Source organism: Antechinus flavipes, chromosome 5, assembly GCF_016432865.1.
Source record: "Antechinus flavipes isolate AdamAnt ecotype Samford, QLD, Australia chromosome 5, AdamAnt_v2, whole genome shotgun sequence".
Lineage (NCBI taxonomy): Eukaryota > Metazoa > Chordata > Mammalia > Dasyuromorphia > Dasyuridae > Antechinus > Antechinus flavipes.
This window is the reverse complement of record NC_067402.1, coordinates 273,409,915-273,423,149: the sequence shown is the minus strand read 5'-3', so window position 1 is coordinate 273,423,149 and position 13,235 is coordinate 273,409,915. Positions and strand designations below refer to the sequence as shown.

General features: G+C 35.2%; 1 protein-coding gene across 1 annotated transcript in view; it reads left to right on the top strand.

The window, feature by feature from the left end:
• The window catches only part of ANKS1B (ankyrin repeat and sterile alpha motif domain containing 1B), a 1,349,660-nt gene that overhangs the window by 455,089 nt on the left and 881,336 nt on the right, over positions 1-13,235 (top strand). The window contains exon 11 of the mRNA XM_052001623.1: positions 7,127-7,263. Coding sequence (XP_051857583.1) covers positions 7,127-7,263 — 137 coding nt within the window. The remainder of the gene's footprint in view (positions 1-7,126; positions 7,264-13,235) is intronic.

Below are 13,235 nucleotides of genomic sequence, written 5' to 3'. Positions count from 1 at the left end.
TATCAGTAAGAGTCTTAGAGGATTACCTGAGGCATTATGAAGTTAGGATACTTGCCAAGGAACACCAAGTAGGGATTAGAGACAACATTTGAAGCCACATCTTTTTGACTTTGAGCTGAGTTTTTCATCCAGAGTACCACAATAAGAGGACAATGTCTTATTTGCAAGGATCTCTCACCTTGAGGATTACAATTGGTCTTTGCTTACTTACTTAGCTGGCATTTGCAGTCAGCAGAGCTATACTTATAGGACTATTTAATCTCTGTGGACCACTCCATAGTGAACTAAATTCTGTTTTCGCCAGTTTTACATAGATGAAAGACATTGGTCTCAGTCTTTGCCTGATTATCCAACATTCATCAGTGATGGACTTCGGTATTCATCAGTTACTAACTGAAAGAACAATCACACTTTAGACTTTACCATTTCTTCAAACTTTTTCTTTAACTTGTGAGCTCCTTCTTTTTGACTATAATTTCCTGACTTTTTTAAAACTCCTATTGAAATTGTGCTTCATTATCATTGTGACTTCTCTTTCTCCCTCCCTCCTCCCTTTTTTTTTTTTTTTTTGCTTTCCTTCCTTTAATCATGTATTTCAGTTATAGGAAGCTCATTGCCATTTGTGTTCTCTGTGTTTTCCCTGAAATACTCAACTGTGGGTGACCTCACTATCTAACTCTGGAGTCTTTATTTCTTAGTTATTGAATAGTGGTAAAGAAAGCCCCCCAACTGTGATGATTAGGCTTTCTCCTAATCCTTCCAAGTCACATTCAAAAAGTTATAAAGTCTGAGATTTAAGCTGGAAAGGACCCAAGAATCAGTCAAGAAGCACTTATTAAGTATGTGCCAGACACTAAGTGCTAAGGGTAGAGAAAATGGCCCAAGTCAGTTTCTGCTCCCAGAAAATTCACACTCTGGAGAGATAACTTGATAAGTATCTATAAGCAGTGTCTAACACTCCTTTCTATCTTTATTTTGCCAATTAAACAGTCCCAGATTTGACAGATGAGTACAACTGAGACCCAGAGAAATGAACCAATCAATTTGCTTAAATACATCTGATGTTAGAGTCAGAGATTTAGAGGAGGAAGGTACATAAAAGAGCATCTCATCCAACCATTTCAATTTACAGTTGAAGAAACTGATGTCCCGAGAGAATGAAATGGTTCAAAAAAATCAAATAGGAGGTATATAGTAGAGTTTCCATTCGAATTCAGGTCCTCTCACTCTGTATCCAGAATTTTTTTCCATTTTTCCTACAGAATTCAGTTCTTCTGATTCCTAACCTTGCTCTTTTTTTTTTTTCATTGTGTATAAATTAATTTAGGAGAGCTTTTGAAGTGATAATTAGCATTGAGATATGCTCTTGAGATCATGGGGTATCTGGTTAAATCTGAAATAATCACATTCTAGGTAGGAATATCTTCAACTTCCTCTCTTCCCCCCGTTCCCCCCCCCCTTTTAAGTCATTCTCAGAGAAGATCCCTAGGACATTCTAAATTTTGTAGGAAAAAAAAAAAGAGGGAAAAAGAAAACTTAATGTTAGTCATCTGTGGGAAAATAAAATCACTATTAAGTATTCATGAGAATCATGATCCATCATATTATCCTGAATTGTTTTTTGAGTACTGGTTCTTTTTAAATCACTTGGGCCAGAAGAGGAAAATATGTCAAGCAATTCCCAGCAACTGTTAATCTAATAGACATAGGTAAGTGTTATAATTTTATTATCTCTTGTTGATATTCAATTTTCTGAATTCATGCATGAACTCAAATAGAAAAGAAAATTGAAAAACTGATCAAGAGATTAGAGGTAGAGTTCAAAACTCAGTTCTGCTGCTTACCACCTGAGGGATGTTGGCCAACCACTTAACTTTTTGATACCTCAGTTGACTAAATTGTAAAGTGAAAAAGTTGGAGTAAAGGGTGTCCAAGTTCCATTTCAGTTCTAAATTCATAAACTTTCATAATGATTATCAAATGGTGGAAAGTATTCTCAACCTGGAGTCAGAGGAATTCACTTTGTACCCAGAGTCTGTCTTCTCTTGGTTTTGATGTCTTTGGTTAAGTCACCATCTGTGAATCTCATCTTATTGGTGTACAAAAGGAGAGGTGATAGATGATATGGTCTCTGGGATCCCTTGCAGTTCTAAATAAGTGATCTTATCATGCAACGAAAGGAAGAGATATGAAACCTTACACTCATTGGTCCATTATCATAGCCTCTCAATTGGATTCCTTCCTGAAGACACTTCTAACTCATTGAACATATCATACTCCCTTGGGAATGTTCTTTCATTCCATGACTGTTGTCAGGAGGCAGAGTGAGGGAGCAAATTGAATGCTGCTGGATTTAAGCATCAGGAAAACTTGATTTCATATCTCAAATCCTAGCTAGCCTAGCTAGCTAATACCTCTAGGCAAATCACTTAGTCTCTGTGTGTGCCTCAGACAATTTCCGCATTTCATCTCTAGTGGAGAGGTACCAGAGAAAGACCACTGGACTTATAGTCTCAAGACCTGGTTGAGGTTCAATTAACCTCAGTTAATCTCTGTCCTAATAACCTTATCATCTCTAAAATAGGAATAATAACAACATCCAACTCCCCAGTTTGTGATAAATCAAAATCTTAGTTCCTCTAAGTTCAATCTTAGTTCCTCTCTTTATGATCTCTGTAACCAAATCATCATCACTTCTTCAGAACTCAGCTTCCTCGTCTATAAAATGTTCCTTTTACCATTAGGTCTATGATCTCATAAATAGTGGATGTTGAGTTTCCAAACTAGGAGTTCAATATAACAATGAAATCACTGATTTCCTTTCTTTTATTATACCTCTCAGGTGTTTTGATTGTATTCCATTGCATTCACCAAGCCACAAATTACTTGCCACTTCCTTCCAACTAATCTTTGCATTTGTAAGTCTACATGAAATAGATTGGCTTCTTTTCCCACTTTTGTTTATGACTCCTTTCCCATCTAGAATGACCCCTTGCTTCTACCTATTCCAATTCCACTTATCCTTCAAGGCACAGCATAAATACATTCATCTCTAGTGATCTGTGCTAGTGCCTTGTGATTTTTCCTCCCTTCAAATTTCTGTAGCAATTATCATCTGTACCATCCATCAGTATGGTATACTACATGTATTACTCTTTAACTAGAGATACAATGAATAGACTATTGCACTTGGAATCAAAATTTGAATTCAAATCTTGCCTTAGATTCTTAATTAGACTCTGTGACTATGAAGTAGTGATTTCAATATCCTTATCCTAAGAATAACACTTGCTACACAGGGATACTGTGAAGATCAAATGAGATAATGTGTGTGAAGTGCTTGACAAAGCTTAAAGTGCTTTACAAATATAAACAATTATTCTCATCAATACAGTGCTCTAAGAAAGTTCTGAAGGACTTATGATGAAAAATGCTCTCCATCTTCAGACAAAGAACTAATGAAGTCTGATACTTTATTTTTCTTGGATTTTATTTTTGTCTGTTTTCTTTCACAACATGACTAACATGGAAATATGTTTTATTAAAAAAAGGCAAGCTATTATAACTTTTTCATGTATGCTTTATGATTACAATAATATTAGGGTTTTATTTTCTTCCCCAGATGGCTTTGTGGAAATTCATCCCTTTTCTCTCAGAAGATCTCGACTACAGTCAATACTTGTGTTTACAAAATGGTGGATTTGAGTCCAGATCCAAGTTGTGGTTGTAGAATAAAGTCAGATGCCTCCTCCTGCCCCTTTAGAGTTGAAAGTTATCACTGACTTCAGACATCTGACAGGCTGTCATATAGAAGAGGGATTAGCCTTATTCTGTTCAGTCCCAGAGGGCACGACTAGGATGAAGGGAAGAAAGTCACAGAGAGGCATATTTCAGCTTGATGTATGGAAGAAATTGCTAAAGATGAGAATTGGCCAAAAGTGGAATGGAATGCCTTGGGAGGTAATAAGTTTTGGGTCACTGAAGATATTCAGACAGAGCCTGGCAGACTGTCACAGCCTTAGGAAAAGGGAATCATATATGGGTGGGGAGATTAGATTATAAAGACCTGAAATTCTGGGAATGTACCAGTCTGATCCTCATTGCACAAAATATTTTCACTCTCTCAACTGGCTAATTATTTTTATTTATTTAAAGTATCGTTGATTCAGTTTTTGTTGTGACATCACGATCATTTCCAAATATACCTCTTGCCTCCCATAATCATTCCCAGTCTGTTTTTCTGTTTAACAAAGACGAGAAAATCAAGCAGAGCCAATCAGTATGGTAAATGTGTCCAATGATAAATGTAGCTATCTTCCTTTCCCTTGAATAGTGATGTAGTTGGTCTGAAAGGTGATTTATGTCTGTGACGAGGAAGCTGACATCCAAAGGGATTAAACAACCTATCTGAGGTTATAATAATAGTAAGTAGCAAAATCAGTATTTGAACCCAGAACTTTTGATTCAAAACTCTTCTTACTCCACAACGTTGTAAGTTGTTTAACCATTTCCCAATGAGGGAATGTCACTCTTTGTTTTCATTTTAAAGGAGATAATTATAAATAATTAATTAGAAACAGATGGAAATTCAGGTTTTGAACATTTAGGGTCATAAGATGCCAAGAAATATCTCTGTAGAATTTTTAGTTTTCTACCTACTCCATAATAGAGAAGCAGATATTTTCTATCCTCTCTGAAGTGTTGTCAACTTTCCAAATTTGAATGGTTTGTGTGCTAAGACTTTAATATAACTTAAATGAATAATACATAACATCCCGCTGATTTGGCCAGTCAACAATTGCATGATCTACCAAACATAAGTAGAGGCAGTTAAGTAGAATGAAAAGAAAATGGGACTCAGAGCCAGCAGACCAATTCTAATATTTGTGGTCTCTGTGAGTATGTCTCTGAGCTTTAAGTCTCTCATCTATTAGATGGAGACAATAATCTCATGAGATTGTTGTGAGAATATAATTCTGGAAATTGTAGCTGTCATTGTTATAATTTCATAATTTAATAAATTAAATAAGTTTATTTAATCCTTTACCCATAGTGGGACATCCTCTCTCAGGTAATAATAATGTTCTTAGTTGTTATCTATATTCCTCCACAACTATGATTCTCTGTTGTGTTTTTTTTTTTTTTTTTTGATAAACTCATTCTTTTTAAATTTTTTCTCATTGTTCAAGGACATTTTGAAAAGACATTTTTGAAAAGATTTGTATAATAATAACTATAAATAACTATATTTATACAGTATGTTTAGGTCTGATTTTATTGGTTTTACATTGCTGTATCTGAATTGAGATTTGAACTCAACTCTTCTAGTCTCCAGGTCTTACTCTCCTTCTACTTCTTACATTTGAGGAACTATGCAATCTTACCAAAATGAAATCGTTCACCCTGGATTCCAAAGGCTGGGATGGAATAGTGAGAGTGCTGATCATGGTATCCAAAGATCTCTATTACACACTCTCTCAAGAAGGCATAGAGAGTTAGAGGAGACTTTTGGATGACATGTTAAATTTGCTTGTTTTGTAGATCGGAGTTCTGTGGCCTCAAGAATGATAGACTTGGCCAAGTTCCACCAGATAGTGAATGAGCTGAGCTTTGAACCCTCTTAATTATGTTCCCAGACACAGTGCTCATCTCACTATACTATGTCTCCACCCTTTAATGAGAGTCATTAGCTTTGTGACTTTGGACAAGTAACTACATCTCCACTGCTAATCTGTAAATTATTATTATTGATAATAATAATATCTGTACTCACTATCTTTCAGGGTTGCTTTGCTGCTGATTCTTCGTAATCCTCAAGTTACTATATAAATACGAGCCCTGGTTATTATATCAGACCCTTCTTGACTTAATGATCTATCTAATGTCTAAAAACTCAAATCAAAAGAAGCAATTGATATACCCTGATAAAAGGAGTTTCTGCTCTGTGAGTTCCCTATACAGATGCAGTTTACAAATTTGGCTTAAAAAGTCATCTGAGAAATGAAGAAATAACTTCTATTAAAGCATGTCACAAATCAGTGAAGCAAAAGACAAGTTGATATATCTTTTCAAAATTATTTTATTGATAGGGATAGGAACTAGGTCTGTGATTGGAATAGAAACCTCCTGGGTGAGAAAAGTCCTTCTCTCTGTGAAGCATCTTTTATTTTTTTTCAACTTACAAACTTAAAAGTAGCAGATAAGCTAGTCATTTAGAGACTTGCTGGAATCAGACAACTGAGAGCTCTCAGAAACTGGACTTCAACTTAGCTCTTTCTGGTTCTCTATCCATTATGGCCCAGCTGTATGGCACATTTTTTGATAATTTGATTTTAGCATATTATTTGTTTTTAAATAAGCTCTTCCTACCTCCCCTACTCAGCCATCTGTCCCTTGGAATGAACATTTAAAAATAAAGAGGAAAAAATGCAATCAACACATCAGTGGTGTGACAGTATATGTGATAGCCTATCCCCTAGTTCCCCCAGTTTTTCAAAGAAGGGAGAGAAGTGCATTTTCTCCAGGCTTCTCCAGAGACCAGACATTTATAATTTTATGGTGTTCAGTGCTGTGTTTTGGTTGTTATTCTGGTTATTTTTTTTTTTTTTTATGTTTACATTGTTGATAGCATGGTGCGAATAAATTTCCTGGAACTGCTTATTTTGCTCCTTGCCAGTTCATAAAATACTCCCCAGAGTGCTCTGAAATTGTCTTATTCTTCATTCCTTATATAATATTCTATTGTATTCATGTATCAGAATTTGTCGAGCCATTTCCTAATCAAGGAGTCTACATCTTTTAGGCGATTAGGTTCTGTCATCCATATCAGGCCTGGGGTATTTGCAGCTATTTTGAATGAGAGGATCATGACTCATCTCTCACTCCCCTTAGGATCTCAAAACTAGACCATAAGGGGATAGACATTTACTAACTTAAAGTGGAACAAGACATCTAATAATGATTTTGGTGATGGCTCCCCTTTCAGGAGTTCAAATATCCCTCATTTTGTGGCTTCAAAGATGACCAGTGTACAACTGAAATCAGAATTCTCATCCTTGAAATCATCCTGGATGTTAGAAAGTAAGTAAAGTAATTAAGTTCATGGCCATTCTATTTTTGTTCACAGATAACGCATCTCAGGTAGCAATTACGGCTCCAGGAAGCGGTAACCATAGAAACAGCTCAACAGGCCCCACACCTGATTGCTCGCCTCCATCTCCAGACACTGCCCTCAAAAATATTGTCAAAGTAATACGACCTCAGGTAAGTGACCTGATGTGAGAACCTGAATCTGGGTCCTGACCCTGTTGATGATATAGGGATAGCCTCCATAATTGCTAAGTATTCAAGTAATATTGTGTTAAAAGAAAAGATCATAATATCATAACAATTTACACTTTAGAAGGTCACATAATTCATTCCCCTAACTTTATAACTGAGAAAATTCGACTGAGAAGTCCCAGAGCTTCATTTCCCTGGTTAATGGGGAAGAAAGGTATTTATTCCTATGTTGAAATATGGGGAAGTTAAAAAAAAACTTTTGTCACAATATTATAAAACTACTAACTATAAAATTAAGTAGTAATTTATATAACATATAGAAAACTAGCCTCACAATCAAGAAAAACATCAGTTCAAATATCACCTCTGACACATAAAAACTCTGTGAATCTGGATAAGTTATTTTATGTGTTGATGCCCCAGGCAAATGTTGAACCCTTGTAGATCTGCATTGATTAAGGCAGTTTCCTTACTGGAAATACCCTTTCTCAGTGAAATCACAGATCTGGACTCCAAAAAAAGATGAGTAGAAGAAAGAACGGAAAAGGAAAACAAATTCTCTCCAGTCTTTTAATTATCATTTTTTCCTCCAATATTTTCTGTGCCTTTATTTCTGTATCTTTCTATATTTCCCTCTTGAATTTCAAGTTTCTTGCTCTAAGGAAATCATTAATCAATGACACTAAAGTTCTCAAGTCTAGATTTGTGGTCCTATGTCATTCTTACACTTGTGTATATATATATATATATATATATATAGGTTATGTATTACATATATGTACACATATACATACATATTGTTGTATCATTATTATCATTAACATTGCATCTTTTATTTAGTAATAAAACATAAGAAATAGGAAGTTTAAAGTATTTAAACTGATAACTTTTTCTGATAACTGTTTATAGAGGAGAAAAGCCTCAAATTATTTATGTATATATGAGAAAGCTCTCAGATCTGTACTAACAAATGTATATGTGAAGAATAAATTTAAAATGAGTTTTAAATCTAATTTGTAAAACATACAGTATATGCATATATTGCCATGAAATGTATGTATTTGTACATATATATGTATGTTTATCTATATGTATGGTCTATGGTCTCTAATCTTCTCTACCACCTTAATCTTATCTCCTTTCTTGGGTTTCATTTCCCTTTCTTTTCTCTGTCCTTTGACTCTGTGTATTCCTTGCCTCCCCCCTTCTCTTCTTTGTTGGGTTTCCCAGTAGGCGGCTTGCAGGCAGGCTTTAGAAATATCATTGGGACAAGCTGTTCTGTGATATTTCATTGAAAATAGAACTTACAAAGCTGTTTGCATCATGCTGCTTGCCAACAGATGGACCCGGCACATTGAATTGGTGCTCTACCTCGCTCCTTCTGAATGGATCTCCTCGGATCCAAGGGTGGGTGGAGGAGAGAGGGGAGGAATTTTGATTCTAATCAGAATCATTCAGCATTGCTTTAGATGCACAGAATCAGCAGCTGCTATCAGCCAATTTCAGGACAAGTCTCTGTTTTCAAGGCTGTTTTGGTCAAAATGAGCAGTGGGGTGCTCAGTACCTTTAACATTCTCAGTATGGCATCAACTGGATGGATGTGTGTTGCTCAGTATGTGGGATTCTTGTTCATAGCTGAGAAAAGCTTTCTGGAGATGGAATTGACAGAGGCACATCTTCAGAAGCCATGATATTGGATCATTTCCCCAAATTAGGGGGAGCTAGTGAGGAAAGAGCAGGGGACAAAGGCCAGATGTCAAGTTCAGAAGAATGGGGAGTAAATCCCATCAGATCCAGTCCTAGAGACTAAAAAGACAACATTGATATGTCTCTCATTATGTAAAGACTGAATATATAAATGTTTTTAAAAACAGGGTAGGATAGAATGAAATAAAATAGATTCAAAAATTTTAAGGGTCTTTATGGGTCATTAAGTCCAACCCTTTCAATTTAAAGATGGGGACACAGGAAAGTTATTTGTCTAGATTCATATGACTAGTTAGGATCTCTGGTAGGAATTAAAATTCAGATTTTCTTGATCCCAAGTCCAGTGCCCTGTCCCATAGGCCAGATTGAGAATAGCACAGTACATAATGGGCTGGACTAGTCTGGAACAAGATGGGAAGGAACAGAACAGCATGGAATACTGGAGATTAAAGTACTATTAAAAAGCATCTCACCAAACCCTCTCATCTTACTCCTGAAGAACATGAGATTTGGAGAAAGCACGTGATTTACTCATGATTACCTAATTTCAGAGTCAGGACAAGAGCCCTTGCTTCCTCTTCCTTTCCATTTTGCCATGCTATCTCTCTCAAATCAAAAATTATTTCTAAGTTTTTATTGATTTTGCTGTTGGTTATGTTACTGTGAGCCCACTTGGTGGCCAGCACTCTTGAAATAAAAGGTAAAATCAGCAACTGTCTTGTATGGTAGGTTTTCAAAAAATTGTTGTTCGCTTGTGGCAGACTCTTTGCGATCCGTTTGGGGTTTTCTTGGCAAAGATACCGAAGATTTTTGCCAATTCTTTCTCCAGCTCGTTTTATAGATGAGGAACTCAGGCAAATGGGATTAAGTGACTTGCTCAGGGTCACACAGCTAGTAAGTGTCTGAGGCCAGATTGGAATTCAGGATGATGAGGCTTCCTGCTCTTTTAAAAAATTACCATTCAGAGATGATTGATGCTAGTTCCAATGATCTTGTGATGAAGAGAACCATCTGTATCCAGAGAGAGGACAGTGGGAACTGAATGTCGATTACACCATAACATTCTCACTCTTTTTGTTGTTGTTCACTTGCATTTTGTTTTCTTAATCATTTTCTTTCCTTTTTGATTGATTTTTCTTGTGAAACAAGAGAATTGTATAAATATGTTTATACATAAAAAATAAAAATTACCATTTATCATTTTTAAAAAATGTCAACAACAAGACCTTTCTTCCTATAATCTGATCTCTTCCTCAGTTATTGGACACATAAAATCAGAATTGCTTGAGATGCATAAAGCATCAGATTTTTTTTAGTCTATGCTAAGTAATTATATCAGAACCTATAAATAACATTTTTTAAACGGCCCTGTGATTTCATTGGTAATGCAGTTGGAACACCTGTTGAAGAAGCTTTTAATTATCACCTTCTTAACATTTCTTTACAGAAATTTGTCAAAGAAAAATTAAGTGACTTGTTCAGAGTCATATAGTCAATATGTATCAGAAGGAGGACTTAAACTCCTGCTCTTCCTAATTCTCAGAATAGAATTTTTGCCACTATCCTATTATGATTTTCCTAAGTTGAAATCATATAAATTTATTGTATGTTTTGAAAATGTGGAAGTAAAGCAAACAGGAATCAAGACACTTGAGTTTCCACACCAGTTTTATCCCCTCCCCATCTCTTCATTTCTTTGACTTTAAATGAACACCTGATATGCTTTCTCTCCAAGATATTATGAAGGGAATTCAGTGGAGCATGAGGGAAAAAGCTTTGCATTTGGATTCAGAGAGAGGACCTGGATAGAAATCCCACTCTGCTTCTTGATATATATTTATCCTTGGACAAATAAATTATTTTTGTCTCTTGGGACCTCATTTTTTTCCCAACTAAAATAAAAGCTTTAAATTCAATGGACTCTAAAGTGTCTTCTAGTGAGTGACAAATCTCTGATCGTATGGTGGAAAAAATATTTCGTATAAATATCTGAAAGTTCACACAAAGCCAAACCAGAAGTTCATGTGTGCTAACAATTTAATCTCATGATTACTACCTTGTGGCATATTTATTTTAAAAAAGGATCTAATTTCCTGGCTGTATGACCCTGGGTAAGTCACTTAACCACAACTGCCTCAGCAAAAAACAAAACAAAATAAAACAACCCCCCCCCAAAAAAAAAAAAAAAAAAAAAACTAATGATTTTAGCAGGGAAATGTACTATTTTCAAAAATAAATCAATTGGTCTGCAGTTAGCACTTCCATAACATAACTACCCAGACAGAAAATTATGGTCCTTTATCTGTTTCTTGATAGTCTTTGTTGACCTGTGATCTTCTGCATTTCCTCATTCCTTTTATTTGAAAGATTCGGAGCATTGTGTCAGAGAGAATGGCCAGTAGTCCATGTAGGAATAAAGGCAAGGCTTTGGAGGTGAGGAGAAAGAGCATGTTTTGCCAAATTTCATAGGTATATCACAGGTTGAAAAGGTTCAGATATGATATTGGATAATTTTTTCAGGCATTATTTTTTAATGTGAGATTTCAGCACGTGGAACAAATGTGTGGCAAGGCCTGGCTCTTTGATGAGAAATCTAGAAGTATAAAATTTTGCTTATGGAAGTATTATTGACCTTATGAGAGGAAAATATTACATGGCATTCAAAGTATTCACATTGCCATTCTACCTTTAAATAAGATGCTAATTTATGAATTTATTATTATTCTTTCCTGAAGAAGAAATTCAATCTAATTTCCTGGGAAGAATTGTAAAAGTAGTTAAGAGACAGAAGAATTATCTTATTCATCCTATAAGAGGAATTCACCAATATTCTTGTTTCTCCCAAAGGTAATTTAAGGTCCCTTTGAGATCCAAACTTTATAATTGGACAAGATTTTATCTTATCTCTTCTGAAGCATCCATTCTACAAATTAATAAAAGCTATTTAAAAAAAATTATTGGCTTATACTTCTGTAACTTTGGGCAAGTCACTTTGTTCTCCTGAGCCTCAGTTTCTCTTCCTGTAAAATGAAAGGGTCGGATTAAATGGTCTCTGGTTTTCCTTCTGGCCCTAAACCTCTGAAACCCCTATATGACTTGACTTCAAATTCCACTTCTGATGTTTATTATTTATATGATTTTGAATAAATTACTTCATTTCCTTATGTGTATAATGAAAGGGTTGGACTAGATATGCTCTGAGGTCATTTCCTGTTTTACAGGTCTGATCCTATGAAGTTATTTGTAATTGAAAACTGAGGAAAGGAGAACAGAATAGAGTAGGGATGGGGTGGTAAGTTGGAATGGAATAGAGATAAGATTGAGTTTATTTAGTCAAGTGACTTGGATACAGGTTGCCCAGAAACTAGTATCTTTAGAAAACATTGGGGGTGGGGTGGGAAATCTTCCATTGAGTTGTTTTTATCTGACTAATCCAATAACTTGTTTAACTCTACTTTTCAGCTGTACATCACTTATTTATTCAATTCTTTGTTTTGTCCTCCTTTTCTTTACTTTTAATTTTGTAAATGTACTGATGTTTAATAGAAAATGCTATTAATTCAGTTGATAATGAATATGAAAGATTTATGTGGATCAGAGAATTTAGCTCTTTTTACAGTTCAAGGATTTCTGCTTTTAAGTCAGGGCCCTATATTTACATTGGGAAAAGAACGATGGCAGCTTTGAGTCCATTTTCTTGTCTCCATTTCTTGTTTCCAGTAAAGGGACCTGAGTCACTTTGACATTGATGATGACTTTCATCAGACTTTAGTGCCTAAATTATTGATTTTGTGGCATCTGTTCAATGAATTCCTCTCTCACATGCTTTAATTCATCCTTGTTGATTATCTCTCCTTGCACGTATTTCTTTTAAAATGGAATATTTTCTTTCTTTCCTTTTTTTTTTTTTAAAGTGTATTATCTTATATTTGGAATTAAAAAGGAAATTTGGAGGACATCCAGTTTCTTGGGAACTTAAAAAATTAGTTGAAATCATGAAGGTGTGAATTAAAGGAAAAAACCAAAAACATAATGATAGAGGTACTCAGTGGAACAAGAGTTAGGAAGATGAAGGTACAATCCAAACTTAGATGTTTAACAGCTGTATCATTCTGAACAGGTCATTTCTTCTTTGAGCCTTATTTTAGTCATCTGTAAAATGAGAGGGCTGATTTCTATCAGCTATAAATCTATGATTCTATAATAATATACAGGAGTAGTGAAGTGAAGGGGCAGCTAAGTGGATA